The sequence below is a fragment of the Dasypus novemcinctus genome, chromosome 20, assembly GCF_030445035.2.
Source record: "Dasypus novemcinctus isolate mDasNov1 chromosome 20, mDasNov1.1.hap2, whole genome shotgun sequence".
Classification (NCBI taxonomy): Eukaryota; Metazoa; Chordata; class Mammalia; order Cingulata; family Dasypodidae; genus Dasypus; species Dasypus novemcinctus.
In genome coordinates this window covers 41,200,043-41,221,614 of record NC_080692.1, presented here as the reverse complement: position 1 = coordinate 41,221,614, position 21,572 = coordinate 41,200,043, and the positions used below count along the sequence as shown (strand labels likewise).

General features: G+C 36.1%; 1 protein-coding gene across 17 annotated transcripts in view; it reads right to left on the bottom strand.

The window, feature by feature from the left end:
- The window catches only part of PLEKHA5 (pleckstrin homology domain containing A5), a 250,461-nt gene that overhangs the window by 26,983 nt on the left and 201,906 nt on the right, over window positions 1-21,572 (bottom strand). For 11 of the 17 annotated variants that reach the window (XM_058282858.2, XM_071210199.1, XM_058282862.2 and 8 more), the window contains 4 exons: window positions 19,391-19,453; window positions 18,077-18,157; window positions 17,803-17,952; window positions 8,975-9,076 (listed from right to left, as the gene is read on the bottom strand). In XM_058282858.2, coding sequence (XP_058138841.1) covers window positions 8,975-9,076; window positions 17,803-17,952; window positions 18,077-18,157; window positions 19,391-19,453 — 396 coding nt within the window. Of the gene's footprint in view, window positions 1-8,974; window positions 9,077-17,802; window positions 17,953-18,076; window positions 18,158-19,390; window positions 19,454-19,965; window positions 20,002-21,572 lie in introns of all 17 variants that reach the window. The other 6 variants (XM_058282854.1, XM_058282857.1, XM_071210200.1 and 3 more) reach the window with 1 other exon arrangement.

The following is a 21,572-nucleotide window of genomic DNA, read 5'->3' as shown; positions in this document are numbered from 1 at the left end:
TTCAGGAGGTACCGGGGATTGAACTCAGGACCTCACACCTGAGACGAAGGTGCTCAACTGCTGAACTATATTTGCTCCCCAATGACAATTATGTTTTTAAAATTTGTTTTTAGGAGGTACTGGGGAACAAACGTGGGGTCTCATAGAAGGGAAGCAGGCACTCAACCACTTGAACTATTTGGTTCCTTTTGGAAATATTTAATATGATCTATGTGAGTCTTCCAACTTTGCAACTTCAATGGCAAAAAGACAAAGATGAGAAAAAATTAATTTTCCAGACCTAAATGTAATATTTGATATATTTTCAATGGCTAATTCAAGGATCAATTCTTAAGCTAACTTTGCCTTGTATTATTTATGATCTCAGAAAGACATATTGATCAGAAGGTACTAAAAATGGGTAACAAAAAACAAAACACAAAAAACTCACAAACCTCAAATTAGATAGAAAGAAAAATTAAAAAAAAAAAGAAATGAAAGTACACTAGCTTCCTATGTTCTAGAATTAAAGGGAAATGCTAAAAAAGAAAAAAGCCAAGAAAATATGTTTTAAGAAGTTTTACTGATAAAGAGTTAAATAAATGCACCTACAGGACAAATTTTCAGTTTTGGAATCCAAATTTATCAGTGTCATTTTTATTCTATTCTAAGTTATATTTGGTTTCTTACTTTTAATAACTATATCATGTCCTTAGGTTAAATACCCCAATTAAAGGAGAACTAAGATCATACTAATTTTCTGTTAGATTCTAATAGAACTCTATGATTCTTACTGATACAATACTTTGGATAACAATGAATGCAATTAAAAAAAATCAATAAAAAACTTCATAAATAGGGAATGAAATTTAAAAATGGCCACAATACCTAGGGTTTTTGTTTTTGCTAAAAACCAGTTTTGGTAACTAGACATTAGAAATATAATTAATATTTCATGAATAGGCTATAAAGTCCTCACAGGAGACAGAAACATGGTTTCAAAGTCTAATACCTAGAGACTGTGCACTCCCAAGGCCTCAAAAGGCTCTACTACGTAACATTTCCCTTTTGCAAAACTGAAAGGGTTATAATGAAAATCTAGAACTTTTCAACACCTGTTAATGATTTGAGTTTTCTGCTTGATGAGTTAACTACTCATAATCTTTTTCCATCTTCCACTGGACTGTTTCTCCAAATCAAAAAGGAAAAGTTTAAAAGAGTGGAGGTGGCTCAACAATTAGGCACCTCCTTCCCATGTTGGAGGTCCCAGGTTCGGTTCCTGGTACCTCCTACAGACACAAGGAAGATGAACAGACACCACAAGTGTAAAACAATGAGGGCATAAGGAGAAATAAGAAAATAAATAAAATAAACCTTAAAAAAAACAAAAAAAGGAAAAGTTCTTGGGGAGTGGATGTTGAATGCTTGCAATGTGCGAGGTCCAGGGTTCAATTCCTAGTACCTCCTAAAAACAAAGCAAACAAATGAAAGCAAAAAAACAACTTTCATTGGGGAGTGGATGTAGCTCAGTGGTTGAGTGCCTGTTTTCCATGTACTAGGTCCTGGGTTCAATCCCCAGTACCTCCTTGAAAAAAAAAAAAAAAGGAAAAGTTCTTCCAAATCTAGATAAACCTGAATTACAGAGGTCAAAGATAGCTTTTCTTGGTGTGCCATCCATTAACTTTGCCTATGTTTTCTGCACTGCAGGGAAATAATTAGAGTTCAATCTTTAAACTATTTTTCTTTGTGGACAGTATTTTATTTTTTGAGTCATGGTAGAAAAGTCCATCCCCACTTTATATTTCCTGCTATGAGCTTTTTAGTTTTACTGTCCATGTTTAGGTTTCCAACACTTCTGGAGCTCACCTTCCTACTACTGCTAGGGATCAAAACAGTGAGCCTATTTTTCTAATATTACCTATTAACAATCCGTCTTTCCCCTACCTATAATAAAACATTCCAAGCAACCATATATGCATCGTCTGCTGCTGAACCACTCTATTCTGTGGTCAAAACGCTCTACCTCTGAGCTCTACCTGCTGAGCTGTCTATTCTGACCCAATGGTCTGTTTTTTCCTCTACTATGCCTTTACTTTTAAAAATTAACTATTTTTTTCAATAGTACAGTTGGAGGTCTACAGGAAAATCAAGCAGTAGAGTTCCCATGTACTCCCCCCATCCCCCCGTTTTCTCTATCATTAACATTTTGCATTAGTGTGGTATGTTTTCTACATTTGATGAAACATTATTATAACGACATTTTTAACTATAGTCAATAATTTACAATAGGGTTTACTCTGTGTTATAGAGTGCTATTCTGGTAAAATATATTTAAGGTAAAAGTAATAATTTCTGGCATTTTAAAGTATAGGATTCAATGGTGTTAAATACATTCACAATGCTATGCTACCATCACCACTATCCATTACCAAAACTTCTTCATCATCCCAAAGAGAAATTCTTTTTTTTCCCCAAAGATTTATTTATTTATTTCTCTCCTCACCGCCCCCAGCCCAGTTGTCTGTTCTCTGTGTCTATTTGCTGCATATTTTTCTTTGTCCGCTTCTGTTGTTGTCAGCAGCAAAGGAATCTGTGTTTCTTTTTGTTGCGTCATCTTGCTGTGTCAGCTCTTCGTGTGTGCAGCATCATTCCTGGACAGGCTGCACTTTCTTTCGTGCTGGGCAGCTCTCCTTATGGGGTTGCACTCCTTGCGTGTGGGGCTCCCCTACATGGGGGACACCCCTGTGTGGCATGGCACTCACTGCGAGCATCACCACTGTGCATGGGCCGGCTCCACATGGGTCAAGGAGGCCCGGGGTTTGAACCATGGACCTCCCATGTGGTAGACGGACACCCTAACCACTAGGCCAAGTCCGCTTCCCAAAGAGACTTTACCAACTGAGCATTAACTTCCTATGCCCCAGCCCACCCCTGGTAACCTGTATTCTAATTTTTGCCTCTGTTCATTTGCATATTCTAATTATTTCATATATATAAGATAACATAATATTTGCCCTTTCACGTCTGGTTTATTTCACTCAACATGGTATTTTCAAGGTTTATCCATATTGTAAAATGTATCAGAACTTGATTCCTTTTTATGACTGAATAATATCCCATTGTATATATGTACCATATTTTGTTTATCCAGTCATCTGTAAATGGATACTTGGGTTGCTTCCACCTTTAGGAAATTGTGAATAATGCCACTATGAACACTGGTATGAAAATATCTAAGTCCCTGCTTTCAATTCTTTTGGATATACACTTAGAAGTGGGGTTCCTGGGTTATATGGTAATTCTATACTCAACTTTCTGAGGAACCGACAAGCTGTTCTCTGCAATGGCTGCACCGTTTTATAGTCCACCAACAATGTATGAGGGTTCCTATTTCTTCACATCCTCCAGCACTTGACGTTTTCCATTTGTAAAATAGTAGTCATTCCAGTGGGTGTGAGGTGGTATCTTATCATGGTTTTGATTTGCATTTCCCTGATGGCTAATGATGCATCTTATATATGCTTAGTGGTCATTTGTATATCTTCTTTAGAGAAATGTCTATTCAAGTCCTTGGTCCATTTTTAAATAGTTGTTTGTATTTTTGTTGTTGAGTTGTACCTGTTTTTAAAAAATACATATTCTGGAAAGTAAACCCTTACTAGATATATGGTTTCCAAACATTCTTGCATTCTGTAAGTTGTCTTTTTACTTTCAAGTTGAAGTTCTTTGATGCACAAAAGTTTTAAATTTTGATGAAGTTCCATTTATCCATTTTTTTTCTTTTGTAGCTTGTGCTTTTATTGTAAAGTCTAAGAAACCATGGTCTAATACAATGTCCTGAAAATGTTTCCCTATGTTCTCTTTTAGAAGTTTATAGTTTTAATTCTTATATTTAGATCTATGATCCACCATATTTTTATATATGGTGTGAGGTGGGGGGGTTACTATCACTTTTTTTTTTTGGCAAAGGGATACCTAATTTTCCTAGCACCATCTGTAGAAGAGATCCATGCGCCCCGCCCCCCCCCGAATTGATTGGACTTGGGGCCCTTGTCAAAAACCAAGTGACCATAGATGTATTTAAAAAAAATCAATATACTGAATCCAAATCATAAGCCCAACAGGGGCAGGTATTATTATCTTCATATTACAGTAGAGGAAACTGAGACACAGAGTAAGTAGTTGAAGGTCATATGTGCAATGCTACATTTTAGGCTATACCAAAATATCTTAACTTCTTGTGGGTCTTTATTAGTATCTTATAAACATTAAAACCACTGTGGCAATTTCTTTAGAAAACCTTCCTGGAAATTTGGCTGGAACTGAATTGTACTTTATGGAAGAATTTCATCTTCATAATGTTAAATCAGGCCATCCATGAACATGGTATACCCAGTACATCCCTCCATTTATTTAGGTTTCTTTTATGTATTACAAATACATTTTATAATGAACATTTTTCATTAAGTTAGATTTGACAATATTAAGGGATTGTTAAAGCAAACACAAAAAAACAGAAACACATGACAGAGCATGTGCCTGCAATGCCCAAAATATTTAACATCTGGATACTTTAGAAAACAAGTCTGCCAACCCCTGCCTTAAATAGTAGATATTATCACTTTTATCTATGTAATTTAGTAACTTATTTTTGTAGTTGATTTGATTATTGATAATGTAGCTGTAGTGCCCAATGGAAGTCACAGTCTCATTTGGCTATTTAAATTATATAATTAAAATTAAATACAATAAAAATTAAGTTCCTGACTCACATGAGTCAACTTCAAGAGCTCAACTGCCTCATGTGGCTGGTGGCTACAATACTGGAGAGAACACAGAGAGAATAATTGATCTTTTATAAGTCAAGCTTACTGACTGTATTAATCAGCCAAAAGGGTGCTGATGCAAAATACTAGAAATTGGTTGGTTTTTATAAAGTGTATTTATTTGGGGTAGGAGCTTACAGATACCAGGCCATAAAGCATAAGTTTCTTCTTTCATGAAGGTTATTTTCACGTGTTGGAGCAAGATGGCCGCCAATGTTAGCAAGGGTCAGGCTTCCTGGGTTCCTCTCTTCCTGGGTCTTGCTTCTTTTCGGTCTCAGGGTTCCTCTCTTCCCAGGGCTTGCTTCTCTTTCCTCTGTGTGCTTACTTTCTAGGGCCCCAGCTTAACACATCAGCATCAAACCTCCAACATCAAAACTCCAACATTGGGAGGTGGATGTGGCTCAAGCAACTGAGCTCCTGTCTATCATATAGGAGGTCCAGGGTTCAATACCCAGGGCCTCCTAGTGAAGGCAAGCTGGCCCATGTGGCAAGATGGCCCATGCAGGAATGCTGCCCTGTGCAGGAGAGCTAGCCCATGTGGAAAGCTGGTGCAGCAAAAAGAGACACAGAGGAGAGACAACAAGAGACACAGAAGACCAGGGACTGAGGTGGCGCAAGGGAATGATTGCCTCTCTCCCACTCCACAAGGTCCCAGGATTGGTTCCCAGAACCACCTAATGAGAATACAAGCAGACACAGAAGAACACACTGTGAATGGAGAGAGAGAGCAGACAATGGGGGGGGGGGGGAGGTGGGGGAGAAATAAATAAAATCCAAGCGAAAAGCAAAAAAACTCCAACATCAAAACTCCAGCATCAAAAAGCTCCAATTCTGTCCTTTGCCGTGCCTATTATCTGTGAGTCCCCACCCATTAAGGGGCAGGTACTCAAAACCCTAATGATGTGGCCCAATCAAAGCCCTAATCATAATTTAATCATGCCGAGGTACAAACCAGTTTACAAACTAATCCAATACCTAGTTTTTGAATTTTTAACTATCAAACTGGTACACTCCCCCCTCTGAATTCCAAAAACACATTACAATATTAAAACAAACCTTAAATCAGTAACAATGCAAGTACTAAATTATATCACAATCAATTAAAAGAAATACAGTTTGTCTTGGGGCAAAGTCCCATCTGCTGTAGAGCTCTGAAACTTATAGAACAATTCATATGCTCCCAATACACAAATGGATGGACAAAGGGTAAGCATTTTCATTATAATAAGGGAAAATTGGGAGGGAAACATGAGTTGTGGATCCTCTACTATTCAGTAAACCTGCAGATCATCCTTCATTCAATTTCAAAGTCTGAGAGTCATTTTTAAGATGATGGTTTCTTCTCCTTGGTGCCTCATGAGTACCCACCCTTTCCAGAGGCTTGCCCAATGGCCATTTTGTTGGTTCCACCCTCATCAAGAATCTGGGTGTTGACCAAGCTTTAGACCTCACCCTCAAAGAGCAATGGAGTGACTGCCACACCTTACCCAATCTTTGGGTTAGAGTCTTAGCCCCCTAGTACAGTGATGTGAAGGCAACATCCTCCCTAACCTTTGGCATACAGGTTCAACCCTCTCTGAACAACGAGTTGACCATCTGGCCTTCCCTAATCTTTGGGGGACAGGTCTACCCCTCTCCAACATATGGTGTTCTCACCTTAATCACCCTAATCCTTGAGAAATGTACTCCACCCTCTCTGCACCCTGCAATACTTTCCCTGAATATCGGGTGGGAACAACTACCTCTTCAATTGATGGGGCAAACTCAACCTCTCTGTACTCATGGGTGGGGCTCCTCTCTTGGCCCAAGGTGATGCCCTAATTTCAGATCTCAGCTTCCATGGTTTTGCTCTTAAAGCTGTTTCTCCTTCAATCTCTCCTTTCCATGTACCTTTTAGTACAAGCCGACAGTGGTTTTATTCATACAGCTCTCTCAAAAAGCTTGTTGGTTTGGCATGTAGGAAGCAGGGGCCCGAGATATCAGACAGTAAGACTTTCCACAAGTCTTTCCTAGATATTTGCATCTTCAATCCGGATGTACAAGTTCCAAGTTTAGTTATGTCCTCCAACGGGGCACTTTCACCTGCGAGCTTGATTTCCAGGACTTGGAGTTTCCAGAATCACTTTCTGTTGTCTTTGTGCTTGACAGTTCAGTCCTCAGCGTATCTCTCTCATCTAACATTTTGCTAAAAGCTGCAAGGAAAAGCCAAGCCACATTCTCTGGATTTCCTTTGGAAATTTCTTCAGCTAAATGCCCAGACTTGCCATTTTCAAATTCTGCCTTCCCTAAAACACCAGGATTTAATCTTGCTAAGTTCTCTGCAACTTTAAAACATGGATTGCCTTTCCTACAGTTTCCCATAACAGTTTCATCATTTACTTCTAAGGCATCATGAAAAGTTTCTTTAGCATCCATATTGCTATCAACAGTCTCTTCAACGTGATCTAGGCCTCTTCCATCAAGCATAACACAATTCTTCCAAAAAATACCTCTTAGCCATTCAGAAAACCATTCCAGCATTTTGGTAATTGCAAAAGCACTTCCCCACTCCTTCCCCCCAACCTTGTTACTAAATTGTCAGCCAAAGGGGTGCTGATATAAAATATCAGAAATAGGTTGGTTTTTATAAAGGGTATTGATTTGCAGTAGGAACTTACAGATATTAGGCCATAAAGCATAAGTTACTTCCCTCACCAAAGTCTATTTTCATGTGTTGGAGCAAGATAGCTGCCAACATCTGCGAGGGTTCAGGCTTCCTGGGTTCCTCTCTTCTTGGGTTTGCTCCTCTCTGGGCTCAGGATTCTTCTTTTCTCAGGGATTGCTTCTCTCCTGGCTCAGTGTTCTTTTCTTCCTAGGGCTTATCTTTCCTCTGTGTGTTTACTTCCTGGGGCTCCAGCTTAAGGCCTCAGTATCAAACTCCAACATCAAAAACGCCAGCAACAAAAAGCTCCAACTCTGTCCTTTGCTATGCCTTTTATCTGTGAGTCCTACTCACCAAGGGGCGGGGACTCAACACCCTACTGAATGGCCGAATCAAAGCCCTAACCATAAGCAATCATGCTCAGGTACATACCAGTTTACAAACATAATCCAACATCTATTTTTGGAATTCATAACTATATCAAACTGCTACACTGACCTTTTATCCATTCTACTGATTTGTTGAATACAAAGGGTTTCTAGTGAATTTACATAGGGTCATAGGCATGAAGTGCCTTTTTTTTTTCTTTGCCTTTTTATTAAGTGCCTTTGATTATTTTTCCAAACATATTATCTCCATTCCTCAGAACAATACATTAAGACAGGCATTGCTATTTTCATTGCACAGATAAGCAAACTATCATCTGGAACTTGATCTTCCTATTGATCATATTCTTTTAATACAGAATGGATTACATTTTTACAAAAAGGATAAAAGTATCATGGTTAGATAAATTTATACAATTCAACACTCAATTCCAAATGACAGAGATGGACTTGTGAAGGAATACAATGCCATATTCCTGCAGGAGCTGCTGACAGAGCTGAGACGGGTAGCCAAGAGAAGAAAAGACCACAGGGCTCATCATATGCCCAGTATAATAAAGAACTTGTAAACCATGAGAAGGGCTACTCTGTGAGACAGTAAGGTTCCTATCATTGAAAGTATTCAAAGGCACAACTGAGGTAGCCAGTGTAATGGAAACTATTTTAAGGATATGCATGAATCTAACATGGTGGGTTTAGTATCAGTTAAAACCAGTTACAACAAGGTGGAAACAACTCAAGTGTCCACCTACAGATGGAATAAATAAACAAAATGTAGTATATGCAGACAACAGAATACAATTCAGCATAGAAAGAAATGAAGTTCTGATACATATGACAACATGGATGAACCTTGAAAACATCACACCAAGTAGGATAAGCCGCACACAGAGGGAAGAGGTGGAAGGGGATGTTATTGTTTAATAGGTATAAAGTGTCTGTTTTGGATGATGAAAAAGTTTTAGTAGTGGAAGGTGGTGAAGGTAGCACAACATTGTAAGGGGAATTAATGCTACTGAATTATACACGTAATTGTGGCTAAAATGGCATATTTTAGTTTATAAATATGTTATCACAACGAAAAAAATCACAATGGGGAAAAAAAAACCATCAAAACAAAGTAAAAGCATTACACTTTCTACCTGAACTTCACCAAGTAGATCCAGCTGCTCTTGCATCTGGTTCCTGGTAACCGTTACATCATATTCTAACTTCTCACACTCTCTCCAAGCTCGTTCCAGTTCCTAAAACAGAGAGGATTAATTACTTTTGTAGGGAAATGTGCTCTTAGGTGTTATCACTACAATTATACCCTTTCTGGATTTAAAAATCATCAAGTTTATATTAGGCAAATAATTTTTTAATAAATTTGCCTTTACTGTATTTTATGTTTAGTTCATTTCAACAATTTATTGAACAACTTAAGTATTATTGTACTTCTGCTGTATTTAAATTTACTAATAAAACGCCACCACAGGGGAGTAGATGTAGTTCTAGTGGTTGAGCACCCGCTTCCCATGTATGAGACCCCAGGTTCAATCCTCGGTGCCTCCTAAAAACAAATAAACAAACAAACAAACAACCCATCTCTTATTGGGGAGTGGATGTGGTTCAGTGGTTAAGCACCTGCTTCCCATGTACAAGGTTCTGGGTTCAATGCTAAAACAAACAAACAAAACCAAAAACCCTCTATAACTTTTATTTATTCATCCATGAGAGGAAATATGTGGATTCCATGATTTTTATTTTAGCATGACTTTACTTAGAATAAATTTATAGAAATGTGAAAAACTAACTTATGTAATGATGTAAGTAATTCAATGAATCCTGCTTCTATCTAGAGACATGCAATATAGCCATGATCCATCTATAATCTTCTCCAGGTGGGGAGTGGGGGTGGGGGTGGGGGGTGGGGCGGAATTCATAAAAACCCTGAAAATCAGAGTATTTATGACAATTGGTTTTTAATGGCCTTTCATCTACTGAAAATAGAATGACTCTACAGGTTGTCAAAAAAATATTCTCATGTCACCCTATTAGAGGGATTCTATCCCTATAGGGATATAGTTACTCTTCTGTGGGTTTATAATTACTTTCTAGATGTTTTAGAGCACACTATGAGGCTAACAAATTAATGAAATGAGGGCAGGGGCAGTACTTGATCAATATTTTATCACCAGCATCTAGCATGGTGTTGGCAATCAACATATATTTATTGACTGCTATTGTTAAATGAAGAACCTCCTACAACCAGAGCTGCTCTGAAGGAAACTCCCCTGGGAAACTTTAACAACAGAATAAAGAAATAAGGGATAAGGAAGGAGGGCACTGAGTGGAAGAAAGGTTATGCTCCAGTTCCTAAAGGTTTACTTGTCTTACTTTTTTTTAAGGCACTGGGGCTGGGGATTGAACCTGGGACTGAACCTTGGGACCTTGTATGTAGGAAGCCGGCACTTAACCACCCTGGTTCCCCCAAGTTGGTTTTTCCATTTGTTTGCTGTTTGTTTTTTTGTTTTTAAGGCACTGGGAACCAAACCCAGGACCTCCCATGTGGGAGGCAGGAGTTCAACCATTTGAGTCACACCTGCTCCCCCAACACTTTTTTCCAGCCTCCCTCCCCCCACCCTGCTGTTTTTGCTGTCTGTGTCCATTCGCTGTGTGATCTTCTGTGTCTGTTCCTTTTTGTCTTCACTTCTCATTTTTCTCCGCTAATCTTCACCTGGATTCAATCCCAGGGACCTCCGAAGTGGGAGAGAGGCTCTCTGCCACTTGCGCCACCTCAGTTCCTGGTTTCTGCTGCATCTCGCCTTGACTCTCCCCTGCATCTCTCTTTTGTTGCATCATCATCTTGCTGTACAGCCTGCCACGTGGGCAAACCTTTACCACGAGGCCCTGGGGATCGAGCCCGGGTCCTCCTGTATGGTAGATGGAAGCCCAACCGCTTGAGCCACATCCGCCTCCCCCAACACTTTCAAAAGTTTATATTTTTTCTAAAGGTTCTCTTTTAAAAGTTTATTTTATTTCTTGTGTTCTGCAACTGGCTTAAAATCGTTTGAAAAATTGTAGGTAATGAAGAATTAAGATGCACACTTTAAAAAATTAAATGAATATTAAAAATCTGGGCCACTGAGATAATTGCCTTTTTTTTTTTTTTGAGGTTCTAGGGTCAGGGATTGAACCTGGAATCTCGTATGTAGGAAGCAGATGCTCAACCACTGAACTACACCTGATACTCTAGAATAATTGCTTTTTGAATTTAAGATGCCCCAAAGCAGGTTTTATAATGAAATATATTTAAAAAAGCAGAAATAAGTACTCAATATTTTTTATCATATCTATATTATATAATTAATTTAGGGGGCCTATTAAGCAGGTTTCACAATGAATTACATCTTAAAATGGTCAGCGATAAAGAACTAAGGATTTTTATCTCATCTATATTATGCAGCTATTAGTATCCTTACTTGACTTCAGAAAATTGTATTTATCTGAATAAAGATCTCAAGAGAGTGAACTCTTTTAATAAAGCGGCTTCAAGCCATCTTTTAATTTGTGTATATCACAAAAACTGATTAAGGGAGTGTGAAAGGAGGATAACAGAACCAATGGCAGGTCCACTGAATAAGCAAGATGGCTCCGCCAGGCTAACACCTAAGCTAAGAAATACGTGCACTCAAAGTGGACCCAAATGTGCCGAAGAGGCATCTAAATACAACAACGTTTCAGAAGATCCTGGTCTTTCTTAGAGAATCGTATGAAATACAGAGATTGAGTTAGCGATTACCAAAATTTTAGGGGTAGAGAAACATATTTAAAATTTTTCTCATCTGGAAAGTCCTGCTGCTGCACTGTAGAATTTGGCCCCAGTCCCATAATCCTGCTAGGCCTACCTGGAATTCTGCCTTTACCCCAGCTCCTGACACACGACTATGGGTGGGCAGTAACAAAAGCCAACAAGGGACAGCTATTATATCAAGAAAAGGGGCAGCACTGGCATGACATCACTTTCCTCCCAAGACCTGGCTATTTTATTAAAATAATTTAATACACTATGTAAGTACAATGTTAAAATCTTTGAATATGAATAGTGATCTCAAAAAAAAAGATAATTCCATTCCAAACAGTTAAGAGAATGAACTCTTAAAATCACAAACACATGGGTGAACCTCAACATGCTGAGGTATATATACACTATTTGATTACACTTACATACATCAGTGCAAAAACAGGCAAAACTGATCTATAGTTTTAAGTCAGGATCATAGTAGAGGAGCAGCTAGAATACTAGTAAACTTCAATTTCTTGATATGGATGGTGGCCAGATATAATCTGTGCATGTATCGAGGGGAAGGGAGCTGCAGGAATGGCAGAAGATTTGAAAATAATTTGTTTAGCAGGTAAACAGCAGTCTCAGTAGTTACTTTATAGTCTGTACTGAGCCAAGATTTAGCGCTGTGTATGTATGTGTGTGTGTGCGCGCTCAACTCAAGTTATGTCTGTAACACTCTGCTGCAACGAAGGGCCAGATTACACAAAGATCAATGAGGATTTTAATAACTAGAACAATAGCAGATACAATTACAATATAATGATTTTTAGGAAAAGATTAGGACTAATGATGCATTTCCAAATTTTCAATGTAACAATAACTTTCCTCTTTTTGCCCAGAATCAATAGCAATCTAAAGCAAAATCTACCTATGTGAAGAGTTCTAAAACATGCTAAACAAAAAGTCTCAAATTCTTGCCTTTCTATGTCACTGTCACACTGCCTCCCTTTTAAATAAGCAAGTAAATACTTATTACCATTGTTATGCTTAGAGCCACTAGACTGGTTTCCCTCTAAATTAGGGTTTCTGAGTCTTAATTTAAGAACAGTCAATTCATTGTTTCCCTGTTCTATTTTACAAATGAAGCATTACAGCGATGGTAAAGAATGCACAGTATATTTTCGGTTTCACTTTCAAAATGGGGGAGCATAGTATAGACTTACTATTATTATTAGTGTCTTAATTTAAGTTAAACTATAAATACCTCTTCAAATGTAAGTGATACTGTAAATTAATGTCATTACTCAATCTTGGAAAATTACTGTAACAGTTAACTTAAACTGTTAAACATAACTTATGTTTATGTTTTGAACAAAAAGTTATGTTAAACAAAACATAACTTACCATTATGTTTTGAGGATTAGGAATGCACACAAAGGTTAATTTGGTCACTGTCACCTAAGCATAATAATCTTGCCAATTGAGTTTTGGAAACAGTTTTTTTTTTTCTTGAGAGCAATCAAAAGAAATAATCTGATTGCATTTTTACGTCCAGGATGAAGAGATCTCTTAGCATAAATCTGGAACAAGTGTAGGTATTTGAACAACTTTTTTCAAGAAAATAAAGAATATCTGTCTTTTTATGGTTTTACACTTGTCTCCTCTTACTATGGTTACTCAAATAAAAATCATTATTTCCTGAGCACATGACATGCCTTTCTATACTACTATGTAAAAATGACTATCTTGGCTTTTTTGTGCCGAAGAGGATCTAAAAAGGGACCAAATTCAAATTGCATAAACTGAAGATCAACTAAAGCAGCCATAATTACAGAGCTAACACCTATATTTCAAATTTCTAATTTATCTTAACAATTGCAGTCACTCTACTTTTTGGCTACCTATAGTAATCTTTAACTCTTATCATTAGCTTCAGTTCTAATGTTCTCTTTGAAACCATCTCAAAGAAAGTGATTACTTTTACTATATAAAGGTTTAGGTATAATTCATTTTTATAATTATGAAAGTAGAGAGAGTACAGGAGAAGATAAAGAAAAGAGATTATTGCACCATGCTTCTAGTTAGCATTTTGTTGGATTTTCTTTTAATCTTTCTCAAACATACAAAATGGAAGATTTCAAACATACACAAAAGCAGCGCCACTAACACTCAAATTCAACAATTGTCAAGATACAGCTCATTTTGTTACATCTATTAGCATCTCCCTTCTATCCCTGTGGGATTATTTTAAAGTAAATGGTAAACATACTATCATTTCACCTATAAATACTGTTGTATGTACTTTAAAAAAAACATAAACACAACAGAGAAGGGAATTCTTATTTTTAAAAATATAAGCACCTAAAAATATGAACAATTCCTGAATATTAAGTGATTAACATCTTGTTTTTGCATTCCCCGATTGTCTCATAAAAGTCTTTTCAGTTGATTTGCTCAAATCAGAATCCAAACAAAATTCAACATATCACACTTGGCTGATGAATCCTTGAATCTATTTTTGTAGAAATTATGAATATGTATTCCTTTAAAAATATATATTTTTAAGTAGAACAAACCTCCCCTCTCTCTTCATTCTCTTGCCACTTTTTTATTGAAGAGCCTGGGTTATTTGTCCTGTAGAAATTCTCATATTCTAGATTTTGCTAACTGAATTCCTGTGGTATTGCTTAACATGTTCCTATCTCTTATTTTTTGTGATTTTGTATTATTAATCATGGAATCACTACACTATCTTAGAGTCCTTTAAAGATCATTCTGTAAGAATTCAGGGATGCTGACAGGTCTATTGCAAAACACACACAACAACTACAGTTTGCTACCATCTTGCTTTTCATTAGCACTTTATTACATTCAGAATGCATACACGGAGCTATTTAACGCTCTAGTCACTCCCTACGGCAGTCCACTCGTGCTCCTTCCCTATTCCTTTAAGCTCTAAACCCTAGCAGATCAATGTAGTCTAAAAGCTGCAGTTTAGTTATGGTTCTCCTATCCAGAATCCAGTTCTAGGAAGACAAACAAGTTTAATATAAGTCTATTCATACCACTTATTAACTGTATAACCCTGGGCAAGGGACTACACCTGTTTTCCATTTTTAACATAGTAATAGTATCCAAGTCAAGGAGGAGTTAGGTGGATTACGTGCATATAAGGCGTTTATAATGCAACCTGGCACACAATAAATGCTTAGGAAATATTTGTGATTATTATTTCACATATTGGTATTATTTTTCAGTGGATAAATGCATAAGCCGTCTTACCCAGCACAATTGAGGATGACTAGGAGCCTTTGTTTGTTCTTGCTTTCTGATTGTCTGAAATTTCTCTGATAGGATGCTAATTTTAGATTTCAAGTGCCAGAAAGTACAACTTATGTGATCACACAGTCGAGTAGAAAATGCAGAAGCCCTAGAATTAAAAAGTCCTAGATTTAGGTATTAACTCTGTTCCTTATTAATAATGTCAGCTTGGCCAGTCATTTAACCTCCATGAACCTCAGTTTCTTCATCTGCACAGCGGAGGTAATAAAGGAAAATAAAACAGAGGTAATAATTTTATTTATTTTGCACAGGATTCTCTTAAGGATTAAACGAGACCATATATGTGAAATTATAAAAATGTAATGGCCCACCTGATATGAATGAACATACATAAAATGTACAGTTTTATGCGGATCAGTGTCCTATCACAAGTCAGCTGCCTGCAAAGGGAATTTGGAAATGTAGGTACATGAAGGCACCTGGGCAACTTAGCCTGTGGGTGATAGCCCAGCCTTCCAGGGGGAAATTATGAAGTATTCTTCTTATTCCTGTAAAGTCACCAGTGGGCTCAAATCCCTACTGTGCACAGGGGGAAACGGCTCAATAGCTGTTTATTGGCTTTTCTGCCTTTCCTGGTCATTCTCTTTATCCCCTAATTTCTGCATCCTGGACTCATCGCCCAAATAAACAATTTGAACCCAGTTCCTCAAATCAGGCTTTGCTCTCAGAAGGGAACCCAAGCTAAGGCAGCGGCACACTGAATGCTCAGTTGCAGGTAAAACCGACTTCACACCAATTCTTCCCTCCAGACAGGCTCAGGTAATAAGTGGAGGCAAGGAGAGGAAATGCAGCATTAAGAATTAAATGTAAAGGGAAAAGACTGTAGTCTATGTTTGCCTTGTGCTAATCCTAGTTTTCTGTACCTTGTTACCTACTGGGTGAGATGTTCTCCGAATCAATGCTTTGATCTGTGGAAACCCTGTGCTATACTTTTATGCCTGGGGCTTGGATTTAAACCAATGCTGTGAATGGAGTAGGAAAGAACCAAAGGATTCCTCTGAGATTCGGCCAACAAAAATGTAATTCCAACTTCAGTCTAATCAACATTCACTGAGTGCCAACTATATGTTCAGTAGGATGTTACGCACACATTAATGTTTCTAGTCTTAAGCTACAACTATAATTAAGTTTACATAAAGGCACAAATAACATGGAGTGTATCCTACAAAGTAGGACATGTCTTAGAAGAATGTTTCCAGAGTGTGTGTTTATAATCACTGATTGATGCTGAACACAAGAAAAAACAAAACAAGCAATGTGAGAAAGTGCTCCTCAAAGAAGGGTTATTTCTATTGTGGGTTTTAACACAAACCCCCTTTTTAAGAGTTGGAGTTAGTGTTGGGATGGAGCAGATTCTAAGCCCACTAGTGAGGTTTAATTTAAATTGGTAAGGGAAAGAAAACAGCTGGGTGGAAATGAACATTGCACATCCTTAGAATTTCCTCAAATTGGACTTTTAAGATCAGGCACCAAATCATTAAATGGTTTTCAACTAAATGCTGAAACTAAGCCATTTTGATTTGACTCAAGTTCTCAAAGGGACACCGAGGTTTTCATTAGCTTGGCATGGACAGCTTAGCCCTATTTTCCCTTTCTAAACTCAAACTCCCTGTCCTCTAAGAGGAATCCTCTACTGCAGTCAGTTAGTCAGCCGAATTTCCTGCTTCTCCAAACATGTCTCCTACATTCTCTTCTCTGTCTTATATGGACCACTCTCCACCTCTCTTTTCTTCTCATCCTACTCATCACTGATCAGCTCAGAGACTGCTTCCTTGTAATATTAGACAACACACATCAGGTGCATATATTTTTATGACTATATTATAAAAATCCACAGGGGTCTAAGTCTTCAGGACTCTGGTTAGAAGACCTGGATTTATGCTCCAGGCACAGCATTTGTTAGCTTCATACTTGGGTAAGTTAAGCAACTCAATCATTTGTCAAATTTTTAATGCATATCACTATAGTGTTGGACGCTAGAGCTACAAAAATAAATGAGGCATGGTTTCTGATTTCTCAAATGAGATAAGAGAAAGACAAGTTTTTTTTTTAACAGGCATAGAAATATAAGGCATTTAAGAATCACAAAAACTACATTGTGATTTATCTAAAACTATGGGCTGGGTATATTCCTTCAAAAACACCTCACCGTTTCTAATGTTTACTAATTTAGTGTTTGGAATGAATCCATATTTAGACTTTAGTATCTTGCCAGTTTGGAAAGACCCTTTTTAATTTAGCTGTATCGTCTGCAGACATTTTTAAAAGCTGCCTAAACAACTCCTTGAAGATACAGATAAAGGTATGGCAGCAGTTTTCTTCTCTAAGAGGGTGGCTTTTGCTAGGATTTCTCTTGGAAAGGGCTGCATGGGTAGGTGCTCTTACTATGTTTAGAGATGACCACAACACAGGCTCTAAAGCAGACTGTTTAAACTCATAGAACACTCAATTTACAAACTCTAGGTAATACTTTGCCATTTGGTAATCAAAAGAGACTCTTTAAAAGTCATGTGACTAGGGGTTAAAAGGTTCTGCTAATTATATTTCTTATTCAAACCTATCATCTAACTTAAACTCAAACTCTTGAAATGGTAATGTTGATAGAGCCTTAAAAGCTTTTCACAGGTGCCTTTAATGGAAATGAGTCCCAAAATTATTCTGAATCTCCTAAAATCCTTGAAATATTTATTTTCTTAATACAATAAAATTTACAAACTTATTTGTAAAATAAATACATTTGTTTAAAAAAGTTTTCATTTGCATAGACGATAGAAATAGGAGTAGTTTTCACCTCTGTAAAGCAATTAAATAAAAAAGACCCACATAAAATTTCGGTAAGTAAAAGAATCCGTTACTTACGGCCGTGGCTCGAGACAGTTCCCGGCAGGTACTAAGCAGCCCGTTCTGTAAATCATCCCTCTGCAACACCACGGTCTGAATGGCCGCTGGGTTATCTGCGTTCATTTCTATCTCTTGGCTGGCTGAGAGCAAAGCTTGCTCAAGCGTGTACTATTGTAATAAAAATAATTACACTTAATGTTCTGCATGAGAGAATTAATTCCTTTTACTTTAGTTATCAATGTCCGGCTAATAAGATAACATCAATTGTAGATGATAAACATAATTGTCTTACTTTCTCCTTGTGGAGCTGCTGAAGTTTCTCTTCTAGAGCATGTACCACTTTATCTTGTTCACATAATCGGCTTAACTTGGCCTAGGTTATAAAAGAGGTCTTTTGTTAGCAATTTTTAATTTTTCCTAATATTGGAGGTAGGTAGTCACAGTGTGACAAGAAAACACATTTAAAATAGTCAAGGAATAACTAATTAGGGTAAATCTTTATTTCAATCAGTACACTCACACAAAAAAAACACCACTTATAAAGACAGAATTCTTAAAAATATGCATGCAGAGTAAAGTAAAAAAGCATTTCAATCATACTATTTAAACTGCAAAATTTAAAACATTTTTGATAACCAAACATTTTTTTTTCTACAATCACCTGGTTAAGTATTATGTGGAGTCTTTAATATAAAGCACCAACTGGATATTATTTACACATTTTTAAATTATACTCAAGTTCTTAGAAATAATTATAATACGAAAAAATTACTGCTAATGGGGAAAAATAACCTTTAATAGATTTAATGTTTTAAATTATTAGCAATACCCTAATTTTTAAATTTTGATAATATGAAAAGCTATTCTGGTAAAATTTCAATATTACAATGAAACAATTCTCTTTTATCATTAATTTTCACATTAAAATGTGAGTTGAACCTTGGGAAAGCCAATTAAAAAAAAGTTAAGATACGTTATAATATAGGTGCTGTAGTATTTCAAATAAAAAACCCTAGATTTTAACTATATCTCAAAACTTCTGACTTTATAACTCACAATGACAAGTAAGAAATTTGAGACTTTCATCTTTGTCAAATAGCAAAATTCAAGTACCACCAAAGGAAAGATGATGCAATGAGGGGTAAGGAGGCAAAACTCAATAGAATAAAGCCAGGGAATAAGAGGGGAAAATGAGATACACATATAAACAGGAATACACAGCAGATCAGTGACCTAAAATATGATATAAAAGTCTAAACTTAATGAAAAAAGGAAGCAGTGATAGAATTTCTAGAGGCTGATACTTTCTTCTGAAGACATAGATAGTAATGCTCCTCGACTCTCAGTCTGCCACAATATTTTATCAGAAACAGTCTTCCACTTTCATGTAAGTGATTCTTAATATGTTCATCTGCTAACCACAAGGGTGGTGGGGAGAGAAACAAGTAATGATTTAATTTAAGTACACAGGAAGAAAAAGTGCAAACTTATTTCATGTTATTTTGGAGGGCATGAGAGGAGTTTTTTTTTGGTAATGCTTATTTCCAATGCTTTGGCAAAGAACATTAACAGAGCACAGATAATAATGTATCATATTAATACTCACATCAATATCTACTTCCTCAGGTCTGTATTTGTATAATGTACCTCTACATTCATCTTGAGACAGCTATAAGGAAAGATGTCATGTGACAACTTTAAAAATAATGTTAAAAAATACATTGTGGCTATCATACTATTTTAGATTTATGTTAAAAATATACAACAGTGTAACAAAAAATGGGATTTTAATGATTCTTATATTTTTAGAAACTTAATTCAAAACACAGATATTTACAAAAGTAGAAAAATACTTAACAGTGATAGAATATGGAAGATACATAAGAAGATGTTAAGTTTGCCAAACAAAATAATAAGCTGGTCAAACAAAAATTACAGAGCACCTTTACATTTTCCATTTTTAAGACACACATTATTTTAAAGAAAAATTGACAAATACAACCAGGGCAACTGGAATAAAATAATTGAATCAAGCGTATTTCAACAGTGAAAACCATCCTTTATGGTATATATGTAATTAGACACTGTGTATGTGTACAATCAAACGCCAACACATTTTAGTACAATTTTAACAAAACCTCTAACATTGTATACATATATATAATATACAAAACCACATACACAATATAGACTTATCTTGTTCTTCTGTCTTAAGAACTAAAAAATAATGGAGGAAAAGGATGGGTTTAATTGAAAAAGAGGAAAATCAGTCAAAACCTCGTAAAACTGAAAGCCTATATTACAACAGATAGTCAAATTACAAAAAAAGTTTCTATGTGCTGGTTGACACCGTTTGCTTTATTATAATGTCAAGAATTGTTATCCAGTGTATTTAAATAGCCTTTCTTTAGCTTCTTCCAAATGCTTTTTGGTCAGATAAATACTAATTTCTAATTGTGCATACCAAGATTTCAATAGCCATCCAGTTAATTATACCACATATCATAGCCTCTGCAGGCAATATTTCTCTCTCTCATCTTCTGACTTAACATTGAATTCTAGACAGTTAACAAAAACATAGTAGGGGCCACTGTGTGTGTACTGAATGGCACATTTTTTTCCTCAAGGTGGGGATAGGAGAGATGTGTCACAACTACTTCTAGTTTGGAAAAAGTTGAATTTCATAGTATATAAATGTCTTATAAATGTTTAAGAAGGCATGAAAAAATCTGCTTAACAGTTACATCTATAAAAGGAGGCATAATTTAAACAGAAGATAATTTTGAATGGATCTCTATATGTGAGGATCAGGAAAAGGTTAAAAATATAAGCATTCCAAACATACAGTAAAAAACCCTAGATAAGATTTATATGTTTCAAGACATTACCTTCACATACTTCATGCAAATGAATGTGTGACTACTTAAGAGTATGTACAGTGATTAAACTATACAACTTTCATTGAAATGAACATTACATGAAAAATGAATTTAATGACAAAAGTTAGAATACTTGCACATTATTTTAAATAAAGATCATTTGATGTGTTTGAAGTGTCAATTGTTACTCTGAATTAAAGCACCTAAATCTAAGAAAAGAATTTATACTATTTGAAAAGTAATGGAAAATAAGTTTTTAAATATTCAAATCCACAAAAAATTTTTTAAGACAGTGTAAAAATTACATTTTTCACATTTACAAGAACTTAAAGATGAAAGCCTTAAGCTACTAAGATGTCCAACTGTACTCTGTCAATATTTAAAGTTAAATGCAAGGCAGCTTTACTAAACCATGGAATGTGAGAGAAGTTTTATAATCACTACTTTTAGATTAAAATGTCCTACATCCCAGTATCAACTGAAAAAACACCATTATTTTTAACTGGAAACAATTATTTGCAGTAAATATTTAGGATACTGGTATGGTATTTTTGTTTAGGGAATCTTTTCTGCATATTCTTTTTAACATCATTTGGCATATTACAAAAAAAGAAAAATGTGTACTGCATAATCTTAACTTTGGAATGATCTGTAGCTATGACCATATAAATATACTGCACACATAAGCCAGATATATTTTTGTTATAATTTTTAGTGCCCTTGAAGAATTTATTTAAACCTTTTATTAAATTATTCAATAAAGATACTCATTATTTGATTATCAATAAATCCAAGTCTTAAATTAATCAATCTTCTCCTACACTCAGCTTTTAGAAGTCAGAAGAAAAACCTAAGAAAACAAAACTATTACTTTAAAAATTGATTTGAAAGCATGTTGTATTTTACATT